General features: G+C 32.1%; 1 protein-coding gene across 3 annotated transcripts in view; it reads right to left on the bottom strand.

Moving 5' to 3' along the window:
- Positions 1-692: 692 nt before the first annotated feature.
- The window catches only part of LOC134728268 (uncharacterized), a 64,650-nt gene continuing 37,366 nt past the window's right edge, over positions 693-27,976 (bottom strand). For 2 of the 3 annotated variants that reach the window (XM_063592815.1, XM_063592814.1), the window contains 2 exons: positions 19,053-19,127; positions 693-6,694 (listed from right to left, as the gene is read on the bottom strand). In XM_063592815.1, coding sequence (XP_063448885.1) covers positions 4,602-6,674 — 2,073 coding nt within the window. In that variant the 5' untranslated portion in view covers positions 6,675-6,694; positions 19,053-19,127 and the 3' untranslated portion in view covers positions 693-4,601. Of the gene's footprint in view, positions 6,695-8,095; positions 8,300-19,052; positions 19,128-27,976 lie in introns of those variants that run through there. The other variant, XM_063592816.1, reaches the window with a different exon arrangement.

Below are 27,976 nucleotides of genomic sequence, written 5' to 3'. Positions count from 1 at the left end.
TATATGGTCATTTTTATAAATTTACTGTTAGCAAAACTATGAATTATTCGAAATACAAAGGATTTTCCTATCCCAGGCAAAGATAATCGACTGTTTTACAATAGTCATTTTATGGGGACATTTTATTGCTTGCTGTTGGGTGAGTCAATGCACTCTGTTGAAGACTTACTTTGACCTATAATGATTTACTTTCACAAATTGTGATTTGAATTGAGAGTTGTTTCATTGGAACTCATACCACATTTTCTTACACAGAAGAGCTGACAAAATGATTATTTGTCAGTTGCTCCCTTATTATAAATATTCTCGACTCTATTACATGGATTTTACAACTTCAATTTGTATTCTTAACCGTGATAATTGTCATTTTGTCTTAGAAGAACCTATCAATTTCATCACATCAATAAATGTAAACAAAAAATCATACAATGTAGTGAGTATACATTTCAGTTTCAGTTATCAAATGTTAAAAGTGACTGCAAAAAAGCATGGCGTTATTCTAGGATTATGTAAAAATGTCCACTTTTCTATGCAACTGAAAAGGGTAGTGAACTATCCTTTTCCATGTGAGTGGGATGCGTAATAAAGTAAAGATATCATCAGACAAACCCTTAAAATATCAATGGATCATCAAATACAGTGTAAAACTATTTACTGTAACAATGTAATTAACTTTAGTTTAGTCTCAATAGTCTTTATTTAAAAACAGTTTAATAATAAATGTCAATTTTAAATACACAGTGTAAACAATAATTACAATGTAAACAATTAAAACTACATGAATAATATAACACAAGGAAGCAAAAGTAATATCAACATGTTTAGGAATAGTGCACAGCCAAAACTGCTCATTACTCGGTTAGTTGTACTCTCGTCTCACAGTATATGAATGTTAAAGACCTTGCAAAATGCGAATGTATAACATTGATGAGAAACAAGTTTACAATGTCTTAGACATGACAAATGGATAAAATACTTTTAACCAACGTATTTTCGCGACTTTCGTGAGTAGAAAAATAACACGAAAACAAATCGTTGCGAATAGGTACAACTTGGATCTTTCCTCATCAAACTACCTCAAATCGTGACATTAAATAGCCACAAAGTCAACTAAAAAGGGGAAATCGCGAAATACAGTATTCGCGAAAATAAGTTGGTTTACAGTAGTCAGTAATACTGCTTGACTTGATATGGTTATTTTTTTTATAAATCAATTGTTTATAAAATTTTAAAGTTTTTGAAATTCTAAGGCTTTTCTACCTCATGCATACATTACCTAAGCTGTATTTGGCAAAACTTTTAGGAATTTTGGTCCTCATTGCTCTTCAACTTCGTACTTTATTTGGCCCTTTTAAAAAATTTTGGATTCGAGCGTCACTGATGAGTCTTTTGTGGACGAAAAACGCGTCTGGCGTATATACAAAATTTAGTCCTGGTGTCTTTGATGAGTTTACTTCCGAAGATTGTTTTGATAGCAAATGTTATTCTTGATATTAGTTGTAACGTATTATATAAGGACGTACAGTAACTGTTCACATCTTTGTTATTTGATATTTTTGGATACTATGTGCATTATTATTATCTAAAATATCCAGTTAGCCTACGGAATATACAAATTTTAACGGTCGGTATGAGCAAATGATGGCCATGAACTTGAAAAAATAAGGATAATTTTATCAACCTGGCAAAAGCTGAAATACAGAATAGGACAATGGGAGATTTTTCGAATCTGTTTTTAACCAAAACAAAAAAAATACCATATATAGGCATATTATCACAAGCCCAGTAGTCAGCACTTTTTGTGCTGACATGAATTGACGATGATATGGTTATATTTATAAAACTACTGTTCACAAATTTTTGATTTTTTAGAAATACTAAGGCTTTTCTACCTTAGGCATAGATTACCTTAGCTGTATTTGGCAAAACTTTTAAGAATTTTGGTCCTCATTGCTCTTCAACTTCGTACTTTATTTGTCCTTTTTAACATTTTTGGATTCGAGCGTCACTGATAAGTCTTTTGTAGACGAAACGCGCGTTTGACGTATACTAAATTTAGTCCTGGTATCTATGATGAGTTTATTTTCATATGTTATAGTTTGTTCTGTAAGCTGTCAATTTCTAAATAAAACAATTTACAAGCAGAAACATATTCATCCTGCTAGACAACGTTCTCCAGAAAACCACAGCTGTAGTACATACATGGTAAATTAAAAAACACAATGTCAGTAATGAAATTAAATCCAACCATACTATAGAGAATACAGAAAACAATAAAAGTACAAATTACATAGAATGACTGATAAACAATATGTCTTTTTTGTCACGAACAGTTTCTTTATGCACGCTCTCTTTTAGACAGACATCTCTTATTATAGACGTAATCAATTTCGAATGAATTTAATTACAGAAAAAGTTAACTTCACATATACTGCAATATTTGGACTGCAGATTCTATAACAGTATGAAATACCAGACGTGTTTTCGGGATTATGACTACACTAAAACACATAAAAAACAACTTTATATTTAAATGACATAATGTGACAAAAAAAATAACAAAGCAATATGTTAAAAAAATATGAATAATGAAATAATTCGATGGATGGTTGGCTAGATCGAAGATGTACATATAAAATAGACGGGGAACCACCAATAGTAAACAGTCAGTCCAGGAGTAACCAATAGTTAACAATTAACCCAGGAATAACCAATAGTGAACAGTTATCTTTAATGGAACAAAACGAGATCGAAAATTTCAATTGACCCCTACAAGGCCCAATGTCATTATTCAAGCTTTTGAAGAATTTTAGATAGTGCCAAAGTTACAACTGGAGAATTTTGATGAACATGAATCTGATTTTTTTAGTTGTAACTCAGTGTTTGTATCAACAGTGATTATTTAAAAATATGAATTAATGAATGATGAAATGCACTGTGCAAGTCATATTTCTGTATAATCAAAACAATACATCCAAATGTATTAAATCTTTCAATAAACACAAAAAGTAAAATAAAACAATGTCTGTGCGTGACATATCTCATTAAAAATGTTACATGCAGTAATTGGAATATTTTTGCTATTCTATGAAGTATAAAAATACGACCTATTTACAGTATATCAAATTATGTACATTGAGCAACAATGGAATAATTTCTTCATCACAATGAATTAGTGAAACGAAAAGTTTTATATACAAATAACAATATTAAAATTTTAAAACTTCTACTTAATAACAAAGAAAAGCTTCATTAGTCTCTAGAAATAATACACTTTGAAATGTTTAACAAAACAAAGCTTAACCTATATATATTGTTTTATGCAACTCTGGCATCGTAATGAACGTATAAACCAAAACGAAAACAATAATTAGTTCGAACTGATGTTCAGAGCAGATGTCATTGTCAGTTGTACCCATCGAATGCATTCAAATTCCTTTGGACTTCATGACTGGGTCATGCTAATATGAAGTTAATATAACCTGTCTTTCTAAAGTGTCATTATCATTAAGACACAACGCATTTCATACGATACAATTAGCATTAACTTGAAAATGACATCCAAGGTTACAATATATATGTTGCTTAAGAATTTCCACCTTGTCGTGATATAATGGTGGGTTGAGGAATTGATAAGGTTTCATACATTTTGTTTTATCTAAACTACAAAAGCACATGTAATTTGATATGAAACCATATTCTATTCATTGTATCATATCTTGTATACGTAATGGTATGACCAATTTCAGAAAAATTCCGAACAGAAAATGTGTGCAAATATGTTTTGACACTGGATACTCTTGTATCATATGTGTACATTAGTTTCTCTGGATACTCTTGTATCATATGTGTACATTAGTTTCTCTGGATACTCTTGTATCATATGTGTACATTAGTTTCTCTGGATACTCTTGTATCATATGTGTACATTAGTTTCTCTGGATACTCTTGTATCATATGTGTACATTAGTTTCTCTGGATACTCTTGTATCATATGTGTACATTAGTTTCTCTGGATACTCTTGTATCATATGTGTACATTAGTTTCTCTTTTCGAACTGCAGTATAATGTCTTCTTCTGGGGCTCATAGGATTTCATGAAACACATATGACAAATTATGATTACAAAGACACTACGGTTTACTAACGAGATCCTATTTGAGCAAATAAAAATTCCACATACAAAGTCGATAACCTTTTGTCTTACATTCAAGTGTCTAAAAAGTGGCAAGCAATGACAAGGTTTCAGCAAGTACAATTAAACTAGAAGTTTTGCATATCTGTTTACAATCTTGTTATCAAAATGTTCTTTTCTTTGACATTCCACTTATGTTAGATGAAATATTAAGATGCAAACAGTTTCTCTTATCAGACACTTGCGCACAACCAACCATCTCCATCTAGCGTGTTGTGTGCGGATTTCAACCAGGTTTCCAGCAACAGTACGAGATGGATTCCCTCGCTCTTGTATGATGTTTACAAGTTTAAAATTTAGAACACATTAAAACATGTGAACATAAACTATTTGATACATGTATTGTCTTAATCCACATAGAATCACCACTTTCTACTGTTGTACTGTGATGTGACGTTATGTATGTTTATGTAGTGCATAATGTTCGTAACAGCACGAATAAGCAAATAATAGTGTGTAAAAGTGACTGTTGTAATGATGATGATGCGGATGAATCGGCATTCTGTCGATCTGTCTTAACAGGTTTGTTTGGAGCTGGGGGTCCTTTTATAATATCAGTTGTTAGTTTGTACCCATTAAGTGGCTTCTTTTTGACAGGTGATGCCGTTACCGAATTCGTGTCTAGTGGAAATATTGGTATATCTGGTTGTGGATCGTCATCTAGTGGACGAGGACAGAGTTTTGGCGGTTTTTCCATTACGTCAAACATACTTTTTGGAACAACATCCCCGGCTAATGTTAGTTGTAATTGAACTTCATTGCAATCGGCAGCATCAAATACAACAACTTTTCTCTTTTCACCGGTCCCAGTAAAAACCCAACATAAAAATTGTCTGTATGTAACTTGACCTCTAATCCGGGTACCTGTAACTACGGCGGTAGTCTCGTTATCAAATTTAAAAGATGCCATACATACATATTCTAAATAATTCAACGATGAAGGACAGTTTATTGTTCTCACTTCGAAAGATTCTGGATTTATTATATTGTCGTGGTACAAACAACCATCACATTTATTCCCTTCCCGGAAGTAAAGTCCATTAGTGTGATTCCGAAACTCATAGTCTAGTTTACAGTTTTGACTTGATGTATAACCTGCATCGATTACCGTTATTTTTGGAATTTTGAATTTTTCACTGCTATCACCAATTTGGTAATCTTTCTTAAACATTATAGATTTACATGCCTGGCTCTTGACACGTGACAAGTCATACACTGGCCAATTAATGCGCCTTCCGAGTCTAAATTGACGAACGGTATCAGATGAGTAATACGTTTCCATGCATGTGAACTTTGGATAACAACCGTTATCAAACGTGTGTAATAAAATGGATCGGTGTTTAGCAGTGACATTATTGAACAAACACTGAAATTTACCAACATCCGGGAAATCTATTTCATAATTTGTAATGTTCACATACCGCATTTTATTTGTCTGGGCATATTTCCGGTCGTAAATACTCCAAACACGTCTGAGGTATTCTGGAAATGCACATATGTCGTCAGAGCGACACGGTCCACATGTGAGTTTACAATGAGATTTCATATCAGAGTCGCAAAATCGTTCATCCGAACAACCTTCAAATTCGTTTTCACATACTGAATGGATATATTTTCTTTCAAATTCAATAGACAGAAAATTTTGAGAGTCCTCAGGCTGACCGACAGAGTTTCCTGGATCACACACTAAATCCATAAAAAGATATGCATGTCTGATGTTAGATAATGGTTTCTTAATACGTAAACAAAGAGCATGGTCCGAATCTGGTCGCAAAATGACAAACTGGTAATTCCGATCAGTCCACGTGGCCATGCAATCAATGTGTTGTCTCAATCTCATTCTCATGCTTTTTAAATTTTCATGGATACACTCTTTGTGTTTGAAGTCGACTGATATTCCGTCTCCTGCCTCGCATTCACTCTCAATTCTCGGACTGAGCATTTTATTCGAACACAACTCGTGACCGTTTGAGCTTATGCGCATATTGTACCCACCTGAGAACGGACAAGCAATTGCTGGGGCTGTTCCGAGTGAAGTTGAAAACAGAGGCCAATTATTCAAAACAATATTATTACATAACTCCGCAGAGGGTTTATCGAACTTTTCGGATTCTTTCATCTGTAGGACTGTCGGCGACCGGAAGATAAACTGTATACAGAGATAACGAGGAGGAGAAAAACCAGTCGAACGAATCTCGTGTTTAACGATGTATTGGTTGTCATCTCGTTTTTCCACACAATGTTGGACATAATGTTGACAAGCAGATCCAACATATGGACAGTACTTCGCTGTTATCATGTGTGGTTTGATGTACGCTGTTAAAGTAGCTCCTTCGCCATTTTTTCGTGTCCAAACATCTTGGTGATTTATAAAGTCAGGAAACTGGCAATTGGACAAAACACTTGAAATCAACCATACATTCATCATTAATTGGATCGCAATAGCAGCAAAGCTATTTGTCTGGATTCTGGTCGCCATGGTGATTTGTTAAGAACCTCCTGTAAAAACATAAGAAAGAAAATTATTATTCAAAGAGAGACGAAAGATACTAAATAGGCATTCAAACTCATTAGGAAAAAATAAGGCTATGCATGAAAAAAAACCCGAAAAACGGTAATCCGATGGATAGGCTAACAACATGACACAAAACTTAGCATAGAAAGACCAAGAAACACGAACTACACGAACAAATCGGGGCTCATCACAGGAATTCTTAATAAGGAACAGGGGAGGGGGGAATGCGAGATTTTTTTTACCTATTTTAGGAAAAGTTGCATACATATCTGAATACGAGACTTAAGGTGGTACCTAACACTACAGGGAGATAACTCTGTAATATCAGCTAAACGTTTTAATTACGTTGCATTTTGAAGGCAATGTAAAGCTTCTCTATGATCAAAATTAGTGTTTGTCAAACTGCTATATAACCAATGTAGTTTTTCTGATAAATTGGTTGGTTCAATTTTTTGGGAAATTTTTATATTTTTGTCAAAGGTTCAAAGTAAATATTTTGTCAAAATTTTATGAAAATTAAACGAGCCAAATTAATTTTAGTCAAGGTGTTGGGTACCACCTTAATTGTTGCATTTTTTGCGATAGTAAAAATGATAAGACGAGTTGTATAATTATACAGAATGTACACAGCCATGTATCACCATCACTGCTGGTGGTCCGATTGACAAATCTGTTGTAGTGTTGTCAATGGTTCAGACGTACTTATAAATATAATGACTTCTGTGACTGTATCTTGCATTAATTTGAAGGATTTATATAAAATAATTAAGCTGATCTGTAACAATACCATCTCCATGCCTTATGTACTGTATTACGACGCTAGATTAAACCTGACGCGGAAAGGTAACATTGCCCACCGAAAGCTTTAATTTTGTCAAGCCAAGGTGGTCGACTGGTCTAGCACGCCGGATACAGTGCAGACGAATCGATGTCATGATATCTCAGTAGCATGAGTTCAAATCCCGGCGAGGGAAGAAAAAAAAATGCAAAAGCATATTTACATATCTAACATTGTTGGTCTGATGTTTAGACGAGTTGTATATATCTATATATCTCACTGCAACCTAACTCGTCTCCTTGTTTTATAATGGTCAAAATATGGATATTGTTGTATCTTCAGCTTTCTTCGTATTTATTGTAAAATTTGTGTCTTTTCGTCATTGTCATTGCATTGTCATTGCATTGTACTTATTTGTCTTTTTGCGAATTAAAACTTTTAATGAATAACCCAGTTAGTATAGCACTACTCATTTGCATTAATCTAATCGGTATGCATGTGACTCACTATAACATAATCTGTACAAGGCAAATAACGGATGTAACATTCTTCTAATTGAAAGAGTAAATAAAAGTAACAATTTGAAAGTGAATAAATAAAAACTTACATTCCAAATCAAACTTAAGCTGCTTTGATATAGACAAGATTCCTCGCTATAATACAGCATCATGTCATCAGAATTAAATCCCGTTCACTTAACAATAATGAATTTCCCTCTATTGATGATGTCAAATTTTGAGATTGATATTTGCTATTATATGTGACAGTGCGCCCATACTCTATACCTTAATTTGTATTATAAAACCCTCGCTACAATAATGTAATCATTATTTACACAACTGGGTTTTAACAATTCTACTAACTCATTGATTTTCATTACTTCGTATGAAAACAGTTTCATCAATTAGTATTTATAGTTTTATGTAGATGAGTTATTTAATGATTTATACATGCCTCTTATGAGCCTACTGAAATGCTATTGCTTAAATCGTGTGGAAAATTAGTGAAATTTAGCGTAATCTGCATAACGATTTTAATTCTATTCAAAACAGCATGAGAACTGGTAAAAAGCTTCAGAAATAAAGCGGACTAATTTTTTTTAAAAGTAAATCCAATAATATTATCTATCGCTTACATAGTAGTTATATAACAGTTCCATTTAAGTGATTATTCCATTCATTATTTTATTCAACTTAAATGTATTACTGTTATTTCTTTCTACCGTTTAATGTATCATTTTTGTTTACTTCTACTAATTTCTTTCTATTGCCCTCCTAGTATACAAGTAATGCTTTCCCGCTTTTGTTTTCCTATGAAACAAGGAGATGTGGTATAATTGCCAATCAGACCACTCAATACAAGAGACCAAAATAACATAGAAGTAAAACAACTATAGGTCGCAAAACAACCTTCAATATTAGCCAAACCATACAGTATATAGTAGGCTATTCAAGGCATCGAAATAACAACTATTTAACAATTTAAACAGGAAGAGAAAACCAACAACCTGATTTATGTACAAAATAATGAACGAAAAACAAACATGATATACAGCAACAACTAGACTTGCTACAATTCCCTTTCTATTATTTTTCTTTTACTAATTTATATGTTTACTGATAAGTGCTAGCCTACTGATTGCCCTGCAGATGTCAGTATAATTGTAATCTCCTAGTTATAGCAGTAAAACTATTAAAGGGGCAAAATTGAAAAAAAGAAGAAAAAACATAATTAGGAAGGGACATGTAGCAAGTCTAAGCAACAACTAACGACCACTGAGTTACATGGTTCTTTCTAGAAAATATGTATTGATATTCCCTTTTTCTTAAAACATATGTCTACTATTACTTTTCTTTGTACATGTGCATTCCTTTCTGTTTTTCTTTTATACAAATAGTTCTGTATCTGTATGTATACGTTGAAGATACCAATTCTGGCTTTTACTCAACGGGAGAGAGAGACACCTATTGGCGGTGTTAGAGAGCAGCCTTGGAGCTCTCAACTGTATCTGCGCATACAATACGATCCTGGTAGTTTTGTTCTTTAAAAAAACATAGAACATTTATTTTATTTTTCTTTAAGTCTATTGAATTCAATAGGTTAATTTTTATATTATATTTAAGGTATTTTCATATCTACCACGAAAAGAGAAAAGAACTTGTGATTTCTTTCACATTCTTAAAACAGAGGTCTTTAAACGGAGTAGGAAAAATACACGTTAAAGTACAAAATACATTAATTAATATTTTGTATGTCAAAATGGTTTAAAATACATTAATTTGATATTCGTTAATTAGTTACACTTTGACAGATCTAAATTAAAATGTTTCTACATGTACCTTTTTATTTTTGCTATGAATAAACAATGTCTATGTAAAGTTCTATATTGTTTTGCTCCTTGTATGATGATTAATAGGTTCATGAATAACAAATATTAGACGTTTAGTTTCAGTTAAATATATATTATTCAAACACATTATGTGTGACTCCAATGCACAGGAGAAGAACATACGAATATCACAAGTCTGGGAAAATCAACATGTGTCATAAGATGTAAGGGTACAATATAGATCAACATGTGTCATTAGATGTAAGGGTACAATATAAAATCAACATGTGTGATTAGATGTAAGGGTACAATATAAAATCAACATGTGTCATTAGATGTAAGGGTACAATATAAAATCAACATGTGTCATTAGATGTAAGGGTACAATATAAAATCAACATGTGTGATTGGATGTAAGGGTACAATTTAATTTTTCATTTATCTATGAATAACTGCAGTGTGTATATTTACAATATAAATTGAATCCTATTGACATATTTTCTAGAGAATTATTCGAAAAGACTTGCAAAATTTTATAAATTTGGTGCAAAATGACTGTGGGCATGGATAACATTAACAAGCTCCGTTAGAAGTTGGGCATGGTACTATTTGGTTTTAATTTCTCGAAGATAATAATAAAGTACAAATCCAACATATAACTGTTTTATCCTGGTTTTTATCTTAAAAAGTGATGAATTTAGAAAATGTTAATATTGTCGCCTATGGCAGAATTAATAGTACCGTCTTTTTTCGAGTGTTAAATTTTTGTACAATCGAAATAAAGATGGTGGTTTTAAGAAAATTATTAACGGAAGATACATGTGCTCATCTTCGAACCAGATATTTCATAAAGGTCAACTAAATCATAAATAGCGTCCGCGTAATTTTCAAAAGAATATAAATTTAACCATACAATAATAACCCTATGTGTTAAAGGAATCATTTTATCCTCTTTAATAGAGTAGTTTGTCTTTCTGGTGAGTGTCAACTTTTGATCAGGAACATGTTATAACCAGGTAACATGATCGTTTCGTTAGTTTTTGGCTTTGAACTAGCTGTCTTTAACAGAGATTACTCTTTGATCAGTCTTTTTTGTTGTAATGGATTTATTTCCTTGTCACGTCAGTGCTACATATCGTTTTATGTGTTTTTCTGCTTTGTATCAATCTGCAGAGTCAAGTCCTTTGCAACTGAAGTTTTTATAGTGTTCTTACGTTGCAATGTTACATAACTGTCCAAGGTTAGGACAGGGACAAGGCGCCCAATCACAAATCAGTATCAAAATCACTTCAAGCGAATGGAAAACAACTGTCATATTCTTGACATTTTACAAACATTTGCCTGTGTAGAATATTGTGGTTTAAACATTGCCTTAAATGCTAGCTAAAACTCTGACTTGTATTTTACAGTTGAATAAAACTTTAAAACCTTGGAAAAAAAACATGTGTTTCACGGAGTAACAGATAGTTATAAACTCAAGGTTAGAATTCATAAAACAAAAAAGGGGCAGTGGCAAATATTTCATGTATATTTTGAACACACAGACAATTATCCCGGCACCCTTTGCCAAAAAAAAACTTCTTTTTTTTCTCTTTTGTGCCTTCGGACTTTATGTTTTGAATTGTAGTTTCACTTTCCATATTCGGTTTTTATTCTAATGTAAGCTCCACGTGGTAAAAATCACGTGATGCAGGAATATAGTATCTTGGAGTTAAGCAATTTTTTAGCTCACCTGGCCCGAAGGGCCAAGTGAGCTTATGCCATCACTTGGCGTCCGTCGTCGTCCGTCGTCTGTCGTCGTAAACTATTTCAAGAATCTTCTCCTCTGAAATTACTGGGCCAAATACTTCCAAACTTTAACTGAATGTTATCTAGTTTATAAATTGTATCCTAAGTTTTGATCTATCAACAAACATGGTCGTCATTGCTAAAAATAGAACATAGGGGTCAAATGCAGTTTTTGGCTTATAACTCAAAAAAACCAAAGCATTTAGAGCAAATCTGACATGGGTAAAATTGTTTATCAGGTCAATATCTATCTGCCCTGAAATTTTCAGATGAACCAGACAACCCGTTGTTGGGTTGCTGCCCCTGAATTGGTAATTTTAAGGAAATTTTGCTGTTTTTGGTTATTATCTTGAATTTTATTATAGATAGAGATAAACTGTAAACAGCAATAATGTTCAGCAAAGTAAGAATTACAAATAAGTCAACATGACCGAAATGGTCAGTTGACCCTCTTAGGAGTTATTGCCCTTTATAGTCAATTTTTAACCATTTTTAGTAAATCTAAGTAATCTTTTACAAAAATCTTCTCCTCTGAAACTATTGGGCCAAATACTTCCAAACCTTAATGGAATGTTCCTTAGGGTATCTAGTTTATAAATTGTATCCGAAGTTTTGATCTATCAACAAACATGGTCGCCATTGCTAAAAATAGAACATAGGGGTCAAATGCAGTTTTTGGCTTATAACTCAAAAACCAAAGCATTTAAAGCAAATCTGACATGGGGTAATGTTGTTTATCAGGTCAAGATCTATCTGCCCTGACATTTTTAGATGAATCAGACATTCTGTTGTTGGGTTGCTGCCCCTGAATTGATTATTTTAAGGAAATTTTGCTGTTTTTGGTTATTATCTTGAATATTATTATAGATAGAGATAAACTGTGAACAGCAATAATGTTCAGCAAAGTAAGATCTACAAATAAGTCAATTTGACCAAAATTGTCAATTGACCCCTTAAGGAGTTATTACCCTTTTTAGACTTTTTTCACAATTTGTTCATCATGTTGACTTACTTTAAAAAAATCTTCTCCTTTGAAACTGCTGTATCAATTTCAGCCAAACTTAGGCTAAATGAGTTTCAGAGTATCTAGTATAAATTTTATATTTTATTTCTTTGTATGTCAAGAAACATAGCTCCTATGGCTAAAATAGAACATAGGAGAAAATGTTTTTTTTTTGGCTTTTGAAGAAAATAGGACGATCCAAAGAACATTTAAATAAATTGAAAAGCCAAAATAATCATTGATGAGAGATTTAACCAAAAGAATTAAGGTGAGCGATTCAGGCTCTTGAGAGCCTCTTGTTTCTTTTCGGGGCGTATACTCCAAGCAAACAACATGCATGTGTATAACGGCACTGTAGATTTTCGTATTAAATAAAGAAAATTGCTGGTCCGGTACATGAACAGATTGGTTAAACAGCAAGGTTTTAATTTTAATTAGATTGGCAAGCTGAATTCGAGGGTTGAAAATAGAGAGTACAAAAAGGGGGAGAGGTGTTCCACAGGGAATATTTTTATCTTATGAACTCTACATTTGTCCAAAAGGTTTATTATTATTTGTATTTAATTAAAAGAGAAGAAACGAATGTAAAACAAATTGTGAATGGTCTTTCTACCTTTCTCCCAAGGATGTCGGCTATTTCTTTTTCGTAAATCGTTTTGCTATTAATCAGGCGAATAGTATTCACATTTGAATTGTTTCATATGTTTTATGTCAGTGGGTTTTTATCAATTATATTTATAATTGCTTATATCCACTTTGTTTGAACTTAGGTCAATAGTTGTCTCACTGACTATCATACAACATCGCCTTTTTACAATAATGGTGTCGTTCGAGCACGAAGAAGTAATCATATACTCGTCTTATTATGCATGTAATATTTGTCACTGAACAATAAACATTTTTCCATCCATCAATCGTTATATTATGCAAAAGTGATTATACTGTGAAAAATAAAGATATCATGATGGGAAAATATCACAGTAGAAGGTAAATAATTGGATAATTTAGAAAGATCCATTGACTTTGAGTTTCAAATTATCAGGTAATATATCATATTATATGATGCAAAATATCAATTTATTGTCAAATTATTACATTAAATATTAAACTCTTTTCCAATGTATCGGTGGGAACACTCCAATTTCAATAATAAAATCCGTATTTAACGTTTGCTATCACAATGGAAAAAGAATATGTTTATAATTATTGATATTTTGACCAACTATCCCCTGGCGTTTTCTTTTCAAAGAAAAAAATAATTAAAAAGCGAATTGATAGATAATTAATTAAAATACAAAACCAACTGTATTTAATTTATTTGTCTTTCTTGTTACATTATACAATTGTTGATTGTTCATTCGGAATAATTCATCAGAGAACAATAAAAAAGAGATATCACGAGAAGAATGGCCGTCAGTGCGTGCACAAAATCACAGGAGAGTGTCTTTATTAAATATAATAGTCTGATATATAACTAGAAAGCACTGGAGATATTGATTCAAGCAAAAGTCTACAATAATTTAACTAATATCTTTCGTTTACCTTCTCGCAGGTTTCGTGCCAAGTCGAATAATAGACTCTTAGAGTTAAAGACCTTATCGTCTGAAATATCTGATTCTATAACCACAGGCGACCATTTTATAATTAAGAGAATTTGAAAATGTATGTAAACGGTAACTGTTGAAAACAGAGAAAGCGTTAAATTAAATTTCATGCATGGAGCAAGTTTACTAAATTTGTTTAAACAAATTGAATTTCATAAGTAAATACCACTTTTCAAAGATAAATCGAAAGGTATACCATGGATATGTTCTGCCTATAAGAACTTCATTCCCGTCCCGTCTGGTCTTAATTAATGACATAACGAATAGGACTGGTACTTCATGTATCACATGTATTTTATTCGTTACGAGATTGCTTGCCTTCCGAGGAATTTATGTCCAACCATAATCACAATATGCGATAAATGAAAAGAAAAACAACCTTATACAATGTGTTGAAAATTTTGACAGTTGCGTTTTCATATTCAATTTTTGGTCGTAGAATAGGAAAAAAAAGTCAAAATATCAAACTGAAAGTCACAGCGAATAAGGTGGATAGATTTCAAATTTGCAATTATACCACATCTTTTTTTTTTAGCAAAATTGCAATGACATATTACGAACTAATAAAAGAAAGCATGCACTTTACAATGAAACCAAACAACATACACTATTATAGATAGTATGACTTATTGTAAAAAGTGCTTTTAATAATTTTAACGAATAAGAAAATTCATCATTATAACAATTTTGTCAATTGAAGTCGAAATTGAAGGTTAATTTTTCCCGTATATTCCAGTAACATGTTTATTTACTCACCACTGCATAGTGAATTTGTCCCTAAATGTAACAGTTCACTTAATTATAAAACATACCAGCAGTATATTCTGCTACTGAACAATAAACCTCCTATACATTATAACAACAGTCACTATTATTCAGTTTTCCAATTCTGCAAATCAAAAGGAAATTTGATAACCAGCTTTGTTTTAGAATGCAAAAAACTGCCAAGATACTTATGATGATTTCAGAACACATGCGTGAAGTCAGCCCTTTATACAACGGACTAAACGCGCCTTACAGTAACAAGAGTTCTAGCAATGTCAGCATCAATTTGTCATCACGTATTACTTGAAATTTACAATTGCAAAGAACAACCGTCTCTGTGGACCTATTTACTTTTCACTCCCTAATAAAACGGCGATTTGATGAATTAGGTGAGATAGTTTAACTCTCGCGAGAATAGAGCGAGAAGATATAAGTAAATAATCATGTTGGATCATCCCTAGGAGAATCTCTCATAGTGAAAGATGACCAAAGAAATCCGGTAGTCATATAGTATATGATATGTCCAACCAAACATCATAGCGGATGGGTGTGCATACATTGATAAATATATACTTTGGATAATTTACCTTATTTCCCATTTATCAGTCTTAAACGTGGGGGAAGATGCGACATTGTCATATTTTCTTGTTATTCCCTAATGTGATTGATAGCTTCAGCTATAAGGTCTTAATAATTTGCTTTGTTTCATGCAGTAAGAAGCAACATAATGTGTATAATATTTGATAAAATACATACAAATAACCGGCTTAGACAAGGTCCGACGCTCACTCCCAGATCAAGAGTATTGCGTAACAATGCAGTCCAAGTGCACAAACATTTCGATAATCCAAATGTCTATGTGTATGTAAAATTTGGATTGGAAATGGGACATATGTCAAAAAGACAACAACCTGACTAAAGAGTAGAAAACAGCCCAAGGCCAGCAATTGGTCTTAAACTTAGGGAGAAGATCCCACACCGGAGGAGTCCAAAAAAACAGGGATTTTCCCAGTGGTTTCCAACTTCTCTGTGTCTATCGTAGAACATATTGTTTGTGCTAACTAACTCTATTAAATTTATGCACAATAAATGAAAATAACACTATTCAAATACTATTCGTCTGAATTGCCTTTTTAGAGTAACATTAATCAGGAAGGCTCCAGCCGAATATGTAAAAGTCTAGGATGGGCAAGAACCGAAAGAGTTGAAAATCTTAATGAAATCTTAGTTTCAAATAATCATTTCTAGTTAACGGACACACAAAGAATAGTTTGTTATAAAAACTACGAGTAGTCAGTCGTTGCAATGACCACCTAAAGTATATGTATGTATAAGTTTCCTATTTTATGTTGTTTGCCATGGTTGGTTGTTTTATTGATATTTATCATTCATCTTCTTTTCTTCAAAATTTAAGTATGTAATTTGTAAGAAATATAGCATGTCAACTAGTGAAAGAAGCCGTAGAGATTAAACCCATTGCAAAGACCTTGTTAAACGTTTTAGAAACAATCCTTTTCCTGCATGTGATAATGCAATGAAAAATTCAATCAGCTTTACAAATTAACTGACTGTCATGGAGGCGTTATATTTTAACCCAATCTAAAATTAACTATCTTTCTAAAGTACACCCATCCAAAATAACATAAAAGATTGATTCTCATGTCATATTTTTCTGTGAATTTTCAAAGCAAATAATTAGAATCATCCCTTGGTAATATTTTATCCAGTAACATTTTAAAATACCAGGGGAGCACAACAATGATAACGATATAAAGTATACACAAAGTGTCGTATACTAGACATATCAAAAGATTTGTACTTAAACAAACACCATGGCAGTTGCTGGATGTAGAGCAGGATTTGCTGACTATTCTCAAGATTACCACGGTTATTTGTTTTTGTGTTTTTGTGTTGTTTTTTTTTTGGGGGGGGGGGGGGGGTCGCCGTGAGGGGGGGGGGGCAGGTCTCGTTGTTTAGTCTGTAGTCTTCTATATTGTGTTAAACTTGTAAGTTTAGTTTTAACGTTTGTCGTTTTTTTTGCCATGAAATCGTCAGTTTGTTTTCAACTTACAAGTATCCCTTTGATATATCTAGACCCTCTTCTATCTCAGTTTTTAAAACATATAGAACATTTTGTATTATGTTTGTCTTATCTTATGGTGGTCTCTTTATTGTATTCCATACCTTCTACTATTCACAATTGTCTATGGTAAGATGTAAACAATTGGACAGGGGGAAATCACAAGATTGGTATCGTCCCTGACAATATCTAGATGAAAAATAAACCACACTTTACATATAGCCAGGAAAAATCCATTGAAAAAAAACCTCGTGCTTAGTTGATATAACGATGTCATTGTTTATTCAAACAGGAAATTACAGTCTGCTGGTCAGTTTAAAAGTCGCTGTCGAGATATAGATAAACACAAGCTCCAGACAAAAACATGATACAGTTCTTTTCCATACAGACCAATAATAAGTAAATAAAACATGTCATGATCAGCTGGTATATCAACAATAATAATTACACATAATTCAATACAACTAATCTCGAGACCGAATTCGAAATAATTTCTTCCATACATATTAAACTTACATTGACTAATAAATAATTGTGTCCATAGTACATCATGCCAAACTCATACTGTCATATTTTTATGTTTAGTGAACCTCGAAATCTGGGTCAGATCGCTAGGTTGGCATATATTTAAAACAAAATGACTTCCACTACATTGTTATTTACTTTAAACCAAAACTCTGAACGGGAGTCACATGTTGAGCAGGATATACTCACCAATCTGGAGGACATGATTTTTGTGGGGTCTTGTACATACTTTAGTTTTCTAGTTTGTGATTTATATACTGTTGTTTGTGTTTGTGTTTTGGTCTTTTACTTTTTTTTCTGGCATGGAGTTGGCAGTTTATTTTCGACTTATTAGTTTCGATTCCCCTTTGGGTTTAATTCATCTCTCTTTTAAACAGAAGCTCATTTACATGAACATATATTGAGCAAAACATAAGGTAATTCCAGTGACCCACTCATTTTCAGATTGGTATATACTATATAGTATCTGTCGAAGCAATAACTACTGCTTGCAATTATTAAATGACTACAAATTCATTGACAAATTAATCTTTTTCAGTTTATTGAACGCAGACTACATATATACAAAGGGGTTTGTTGTATATGAACAAAAAGGTATATAGTGGTTAACATGACGTCCAATGAGGCAGTATTACCATGCTAGCAACACAAGCAAACCAAAAGACAACTATATAAAATGTTAACACTGAAGACAAGTATCTATATAGCATCTGGTCATGTCTAAATTACCACTAGTTTAAACAAGTAGTGAACAAATCTAACTGAATTAACCAACTAAGGTTCGATCGAATCCAGATGTTTGTTGCCTTTTATTACTTTACGAAAACTATAATTGAATTGTGCCTAAACATGTAAAGTCGTACATTGCAAGCAAAGACAATGAGTAAATGAATCAATTGTAAAGTTTAAAAGTAAAATACTGACTTTAATTATACAATTCAGATGTCGCATTCAAAGGCATTGAATAAGCTATAACATGAAAATACTGCCTTATATTGTAAAATTCATTTTACTAAATCATATTAATGACGATGTACATGTATTACAATAGCCAACTATCAAATTCAGTTCATTTTTACTTCACATGATTTCTCCTATGACCAAAGTTATTCCAACTTTCAAAAGGTATGCAAGAGTTACAAACGTATTCAATATAGATATAAAAAGATGTGATATGATTTCCAATCAGACAACTATAAACTAAAGTTCAAATAAGATGGATGTAATCAATTATAGACAACCATACGGCCTCCAACAATGAAAAAAAAATATTCACCTTTTTCTTTAATTTTAATAAATAAGGGGCGGATCCAGCCATTTTTAAAAGGAAAAAGGGGTTTCCCAACCCAGGACGAAAAGGGGGTCCAACTATATGTCCTATTCAAATGCATTGATCGGCCACAAACCGACCCCCCCCCCCTGGATCCACCTATGATAAATTAAAGTGACTTAAAGTTACTTAAAACTAACCTGTTTTCTCAATGACTTCTGTTATGTTAAAACTTTCCTCAGTTATTATCACACACACACTGTTTCACATTAATTCTATAAAAAAAAGTTATGATACTTTCAACAATACGTATAATGTTACAAATAGAGTGTAAAGTTTCCATTACGGAAATAATTAAACTACCACTCGACATCAATTGTACAAGCACTTACATATAGACCGCAGTATCATACATCAGAAAAGCCAAGACTTGGTGTTAAATAGCATTGCAAATACATAAACTTGATTCGATAGCGATCATGCTGATGTCAAATAGAGCTTCATTCTACCTGCCAATCAAATCACTATCGATAAGATACATTTCATGGACAATTCTCAGTTTTGTTTCACTGCTTGATCTTTCAAGTGAAATTACAACATTTAAGCAACTTAATTACTGGATATTTCAATATGAAAGGACAATATTCCATTAAATATGATTTTTTCTGGACAGTGATTTATCATTGAGAACAAATATTGATTCAGGGCTAATTAAATAGTTAGAAAATTGAAATATCAGACTGACATAGTGGGAGAGATAATAAAATAATTGTTTTGTAAGGTCACCACAGAGTGCGATTCATGCGCTAACAGAATTTAAAAAGAATAGATGTGTAGGAAGAATGAATCTTTTTACTAGACACCAACGTAATCAAATTCCACGTACATTGAAGTTATCAAATGTAACAATAATTATCTCTAAAACAAATAAAAACCTATAGTCTTCTTGTCTATAACAGAATGGAGTCCACAGAATTTTACAGAGAAGTCTCGAAGGAGTGTTTTTTTCTTTTTTCTTTCTGAAGCATATTTTCCCGCGGAAAGTTGTAAGGACTATTATTCGATAGAATTTTGACCCTGTTTTCTTAAATAAATCAACCAATTGATTAATTTGTTTTTTACTTTGTTCAAGTCTTTTGGGGTTTGAAGTGCATGTTTTAAATCTATTGCGCGTTTTGTGTACGAGATTTGATCATCGATCATCGATTAATAAAGACAACGTTTCCGTAGTTTAAAGATGTCAAAATTTTATAAATCGATTAAGAGGACAATTTAAGGCAACATTAGCCAGGGGAATCTCCAAAATGAAGCGAGACCGCGTGCGCCGACAGATTAAGCGTATGTATGTGCTTTTACATGCATTATCCGCCATACAATTCTACGATCATTCTAAATATCACAATTTGGAAAAGGACGAAATCGGTAAAATTACAGATTAAATGACTATTCTGGTATTTAATAAAAGCTTATCTAAGTGGCTTGTGATTTGAGACACAGAAGTGTCACTTAGGTCCACCAATTCATGATGGCGACTGTTCTCCTTACAACGAACAGTAAATGCTAGGTAATACGGTGTGATTTCACAGCCACTTCTATTTACGTCAACTATCATGGAAATGAAAACTTCAAAGAACACTTAAAATTCTTTTACAGGTATGCTTTTATCAATATTCAATATGATACAGTGTATTTCGTCTTGAATAATGAATATATTTTTATAGTTATAACACTAAGTAAGTAAAAATTCCAATTCATAATGTGAAAATTTAATTAACACATTCTACATTCATTTTGGTACTTATATATCCATCATTTTCACATGGAAACTAACATCCTCTACAGACCTGACAAATATATCATGTAATAATTCTTCAGCTAATTTAACGTGACACTCGGTGAAAATCAATGGATAGCAAAAGTCCCAAAAGAACAACTTGTCTATAGATTCAGATCAAATCTTCATATTGGGTAAACATTGAATTTCAAATCAGAAATAAACGTCAGACACAAAGAATTATTTCATATATCACATAATAATAATTCTTAGAAAAATTGATTTTGATAGAGGTCAGACATAGTTTTCATGGTTTTATATAATTCCTCGTAGACCCATAAAGACAGGCAGGCGACAGTGATAAAACGCATGCCCGGATGCCACAAGTCCACGACGAGAAACATGACGCTGAAACAAACAACCAGAGGTTATATACGTTAGTCTAAAATACTTCGGTGCAATAAGGTCTTCGTCAAATTCAAGCATAAATATTAAATAGAGGTAGTTCTTTGCTTTATTGTCAAAGATGGATAGCAAAAAAAAAGGACCAATGCCAATGTGCCACAAAAATGTATAAAGTCGAAATTTCTATTAACAATACATCATAATCAGCTGACAACGGCTGATATACAAAACATCATTAAACGTCATCATATGTGTTCAATACACGACATGTAAATACGTTTAGAATACTAGGTAAAGTTGTAATACCACCATTGATTTCCCCCTATTATTCTTTGTTAAATTTGAACTATTTAAACAAATGAGCAGAATTTATCTTTGTTTCAAATAAAGAAATACTTGGCATGAGTACAGATTTATCCTGTCCAGCACTATAGAAAAAATTCACATAACATTTCAATGCATATAATTCAATACCATCAGTTGAAGTTAACCAATCAAATATCTCCCCTTATTTTATCTGTGTACAAGGTTAAGTCACCATGTAACCTCAAGACTATAGAATATTCTATAGAAATCCCAAATAAAAAAATGGTGCTTTCAAATACCCAAGACATGTGTTCGTGACTCAGAAATGTTTTACTGCAATAAAATGTAGGATTAATTACCTATAATTGTCACATTCAAGGGAATATTTTTTTCGACCTATTTTCGCATACATCCGGATGTGACGTACCATGATTTTTGGTATTACACCTAAAACACAGACAAAGACTTTTAAACAATGCGTCATACAGCATAAGCATATGTGTACACTTCGCGATTACAATCAAGACAAAGACCATTATAAAATTTGCCATAAAACATGCGCATTTTCAGTGTATCAAACTTGATCTAACGTAGGCAAAGTCTGTTGCACTATAAGAATTAAAACATACGTATGAAGGTTACACTATTTACGACCAAAGGCGGACATTTACTCTTATACAGTACGGTCGCAAACGCAATCACTGTACGATCATGTAATATTTACTGACTTTTATTCAATAAGCATATAGGTAATCAAACATTTGTTGGAAATATGCATGTCAAGTATTGTAGAACGTCAAGATAAGTAATCCTAGTCAATATACATCTCTGGATAACTTAGTACGAATATGTTAGTTTTGAGATGATGAAACGAGATTCATTTTAGCCTACAAATAACGACATGTCTGTACTTACGTAACTCTTGACATGGTTTAAAAGAATGGAATCCTTTTGATTTAGATTGCAAAACTTTACAAATCAATTAAACAATTTTCTCCCTTCACTTGAACTTTTACAAACCTTGATATAATTTGACTCGTAATGATTCCCATTTGGATTCTTATTCTATAGTAATTAATTTTCTAAATGGAATTGAGCTTCCGGCTTCCTTTAGACCAAACTGCCATAGGAAGAGTCACTTTCAACGATTATTATAGTACAATAAAGGTAATGTACACTTACAAATTCACACTTTCAACAGTAAAGCAAATGAATGTTTAGCTGCATAATAATTCAGATTGATTGATTGATTGGTCAACATTGTTTTATTTAAAGTGGATTGGGAAACAAGTTTTGCAGCTTATATTAATCCCTTTCCACTTTGCGGGTGCGAGTACTGCCTTGTAGCGGCAGTAGCCTGCTCTTTTTAGAAATCTACAAAGGTGTCTTTTACGTGCAACAAATATGGCTCTCTCTTAACACTGTTTTAAATAGGACGAACATCGTGATCATTTCCCCAACATTCCTATCATGTCTTTAAGAATATATTCAATCTTTATCTCCAATTGAAAAGTTCATTGTTGTTAATAAAAACACATTTATATTCAAACCAATTGAAAACGGTTGCGTATTTGGCAACACTTTTAGGAGTTTTGGATCTCAATGCTCTTCAGCTTCGTACTTTGTTTGGCCTTTTTTTTTTACTTTTTTGGATTCGAGCGTCACTGATGAGTCTTTATGTCGTAAATACAATCGCCTTCCCTTTCATGAATGTGACCTACCGATTTAGACTATTTACCAGATTTGTTATCACATAAGCAACACGACGGGTGCCACATGGGGAGCAGGATCTGCTTACCCTTCCGGAGCACCTGAGATCACCCATAGTTTTTGATGGGGTTCGTATTGTTTATTCTTAAGTTTTCTATGTTGTGTCACGTGTACTACTGTTTGTCCGTTTGTCTTTTTCATTTTTAGCCATGGCGTTGTCAGTTAATTTTAGATTTATGAGTTTGACTGTCCCTTTGGTATCTTTCGTCCCTCTTTTGTAGCCTCATTTTTTTAAATGGATTGTGTCATTATTGTCAATTATGTAGATTGCGGCATCTTGTGATCAATTTTATTTGGCAATCGTCAATGGCAGTCAGCAGGGTTAAAGAACATCAGTTGTTCGACCTGTTAGTCAAATGCGTTTTGTTTAAATATACTTTTTCACTCTTTTGGTCTTTTGGAAAATGTTATTTGTGCTGTTTTTTAGACCCTTCTACAACGAAATTTGTTTGACATGCACACGTATAAAAACTGCGGTTTTTATCCAACGCAGTCATAGGTTTGAACGTACTTTTCAATTTAGACTCGTTTATATATATATAAATATCAATAGATATAGTAAAAAAGATACTCTGCAATTGAATCTTATCAAATAAAGGCAATAGTAGTATACCGCTGTTTAATAAGTTTGTATTCTTTCTGTAATAAAAGTTGCTCAAATAATATTCCCTACCTATGATATGTTTTGATTTCATAAGACCAAATAAGAATCAAATCAATATCATCAATATACATAAGAAAACACATTTTTTGATGAGCAAATAAACTAATATGATGACATAACGTTTGCTTTTTTATGGCCCCGCAACGAAGTTGTCGGTGTCATATAGTTTTACCCTTGTCCGTTATTCCGACATTTTGAAATTTCGTAATTCCGTAACTCCGTAAATCCGTAATGCCGTCATTCCGTCATTCCGCAACAAACCGTTATACGGATTTTTTTTCTAAACGCCTTCAGATATTGGGCTTAATTTTGGTATGTGAGTTTACCAGGTATGATGAGTAACGGATCAAGTTTAAGTTGCGTTCAGCTCCGTTAATTTTTACCGAAATAACGGGCTTTGGACTTTGAAAAATTGTTGAAAATCACAGTTATAGAGACTTTTTTTCTAAATGCTTTTAGATATTGTGATGATTTTTGTCATGCGAGGGTTTACAGCATTAGAAATCACAGTTATACAGACTTTTTTCTATACGCCTCCAGATTTTGAGCTGATCTTTGATATGTGAGACTACCTTCATGTGTGTGTCCACATGTGTTATTGAAATTGCAGAATTTTTGAGACGGGGCAATTCGTGTCGCTTTGACACATCTGAAATGAATTCTGTTTTATAATCTATCTTCTTACAGATTATTTATAGAATAAATCATGGTCTTTTATTTGAAATATCTTTTCTGTGGTTTTTGATGTTGTCTGCAATTGTACATTTGTTGCAGTTGTGGTTCGTTTTTCTTGGTTATTACGATTAAGGTTTTTTAGCTAAACATAGTTGGTGAACCTTTAAATAAATATATTGAGAATACCAAACTCCAATGTGTATGTTCATAAAAACCTGACAAAATAAAACGTAATCAATCAATCGAATGAGTGATAGATAGCTGTCATATTAACATTTTTTTAAGGCATTTTCCAAAAAAAAAATGCGGGTTAAAACCTTATTTTATAGCTAGCTGTTGCAGTTGTTTATATATTTCCATTATATTGTCAAAATTAGGTGAGCAACTAAAACTGACATTAAAGGTAAATGAGACAATAATTAGGCTCCAGGAGATAACATTGTATATAAGATTGTTCTTCTAAATAAGAAATTTTTATTTCATTTATTTATTTTTATTATAAAATAGACAAAAACAATCAAGCAGGATTACACACATGTACAGTTTCAAGTATGGTCTAAAAGAGAATTTTATAATATTACAACTCTAAATAGCAAGATATAAAACAAAATATAACTATAATTGTCGTACCAGTTATAAAATATTTAAATCTTCTAAATTAGAATTTATGAGCTGGCATAATCATAATCCGAGTCAAAAAATGGTAAAATATACCAAGGAAGTAATCAAGCATTCGAGACATGCTACGAAAACTGTCAAATATTTTAAAAAAAGTATCCAATATATGAAAATAAATAATATAAATGTTGTTTTAAAGTGGTTCAGGAAAATATATATTTCGGTATTCCAATCACGTGACTAAGAAGAGACAACCATAATCTCAATAACTATAACAAATTACATTGTAAATATAGACACAACATATTCTTCGGACACAATAAAGCATAAGTGAGTGCCCTCTGTGGACAATGCTTTTTACGTTGTAATCAGAGATAGTATTGTCACAATACTAAACTGATGTAAAAGGGATATATTTGTCGTTAATAGTCAATATATTGACAGGGAATTTTTTCATCAATGGAAGATTATTTAGTCCTTGATTGCATTGTGTAATGTCATTGCTTACTTGTTGTGGAACTTACAAAATTTATGTGTTATAGACACTAGAGATTTTCCCCAATAAAACATCGATGACTTGGACAAAAGACAAATCAGATCTTAGAATCTAAAGGGCAAATGATATTAACAAAAGTCTTCAAATAAACTGATCTTTTTGCAACCAGTTTTACTTCTTATTGATAATATTTAAAAACTTCTTCAGATCTCTATAGTATCTACATGTTTTAATATTTAAAAAGTTGACTCAATTAGAAATTTATATGTAAAACAAATGTCCTATCAAATGTACTTTTTTCAAAATTTGTCATTTTTATGACATTTTAGTTCAATAGTCACTGGCTTGTCAAAAGATCTTGATATGTTACAACTTAATAATAACGCTTGTTATTGTACTTGTTAATCAAACTAAAATACGTATAATTGATAAAGGCGGCATTTAAACATCGATGTTTTGACAGTTTTATTTCACTTTTATTTATATTAAGAACAACGGACTATGCTGGTTAGTATGCGGAAAAGTGTGACAAAAACATTCACTTGTCTATGTCAAAGATAAGTTTCATTAGGTTCGGTGTTGATTTCAAGAAGACAGTATTTTGTGTGATGAAGCTAAATATGTTTGTCAACAGACCACGATGGGTCATAGCTTGTTATAAATGATAAACCTTAAATTATTGGACAACTATGACAACTATGTTTAACAAATTTCCCTGGACTTTTTTCACTCATTGGGTTAAAATCAAAGTTCGAAATGCTACAATTGTACTTATCCATTATACAAACATATCATTCAACGCCTAAACTGTTTTTGAAAACAAGTCTGATAAGATATTGCAATTAATACACTATTGTAAATTTGCATGTGTTTGGTTGATAGTATGTACTTAATTATATCGTAAACCAGATTGAATTAATTCATATACAAAGAACACTATCATTGTCAATATAATGGATTTGATGTGACTGTCATACAAGTGAGAGGTTTAGCTAGCTATAAATGCAGATTTAATCCACCATTTCCTACATACGAAAAAGTCTGAACCAAGTCAAGAATGTGATAGATGTTATCAATTTGTTTTATCTTTTATGTTTTTGAGCTTTTGTTTTTGCCATTTAATTAGGGACTTTCCGTTTCGTGGTTTTACTTTTTATTCCAATGTTTCTATTGGGTTACTTTAAGAGTATCTTCCTTGATAATTGGTAGAAAAATGTTAAATACCTGTCAAAATGCACCAATAATTTTTCCAATTACTACAGTTTTAAAATCTTTAAGCAATCTTATATTAAAAGAACTAGCAATGATATTGCTGTAAAAACCTCACAAAAAAATGCACATGTGAAGATTTGATACTGTTAATGTTAGTAAAATTTGGAATCTTTTGTGAAATAAATGTGTGTGAAATTGATAAAACAACTTTAAATATTATTCCATCATATAGCTTTGCCTTGACATGAAAAAACACAGCTTGTTATTATCATGTGAATCGTATATTACATTATTAAGTCTTACCATATACATGATATATCTTTAATCCTATATGTTGTCAAAACAAAAAAAGTATCAAATTTACGTACAGTTTATTTTTTAGACTTAATTATAGGTATTATCATATGTTCTTTAAATTTAAATCACACATTAACATATTTAAATATGCCATCACAACCAAATGATTATATACAAAACGAAACACTATACAAAACTAAACACTGTACCTCGGAGCTTCAGTCAGAGTCTTTTTCGATTACTCAGTAATGTGGTGATACTGTTTATATTATTAAACTTTTGATCATTTCTCTTTTTTTAAAAACATAAACTTTTGTGAAATGAATTCCTTGGAAATTGATCTAAATAACTCTAAAGCTTATTCCTTATGGCTTTGCAATAAAATGAAGAAACATAACTTGTTATTACCATGTGTATCATATATTACATTATTAAGTCTTACCATAAATCTTTAAGACTATATGTTGTCACAACTTTTCGTTAGTGAGGTATTTATTTTACGTACAATTTGTTTTTTAGACTCAAATATAGTTATTATTACACGTTCTCCTAATCAATATCACATATTCACATATTTAGATACCATGCCATCAAACCAAATAATTATATATAAAGCACTTTACCTCGGAGCTTCTGTCAGAAACCTCTTCGACTACTCAGTTATATGTTGTAGCATCAAACGTATTGAGATTTCACTCCTTAAGAATTTAAAACCTAACTCTCCTTCTCAAGAAACGAAAGTGTAAAGCATCTGCTCGTCTATTGGATATTAATATTTTACCAAAGACATAATAATACTTCTTAGCTGTTGCCCACACTAAAACGTGTTAATCTAATTGTGTCTGAGTAAGGAAGAGGTCTCTGAGCGGCCATTACTGTTTCGGAACAAGAGGTTAATCGTGTTTTA

The sequence above is a fragment of the Mytilus trossulus genome, chromosome 8, assembly GCF_036588685.1.
Source record: "Mytilus trossulus isolate FHL-02 chromosome 8, PNRI_Mtr1.1.1.hap1, whole genome shotgun sequence".
Classification (NCBI taxonomy): Eukaryota; Metazoa; Mollusca; class Bivalvia; order Mytilida; family Mytilidae; genus Mytilus; species Mytilus trossulus.
The sequence above is the reverse complement of the archived record's forward strand: the minus strand, read 5'-3'. Positions and strand labels throughout refer to the sequence as shown.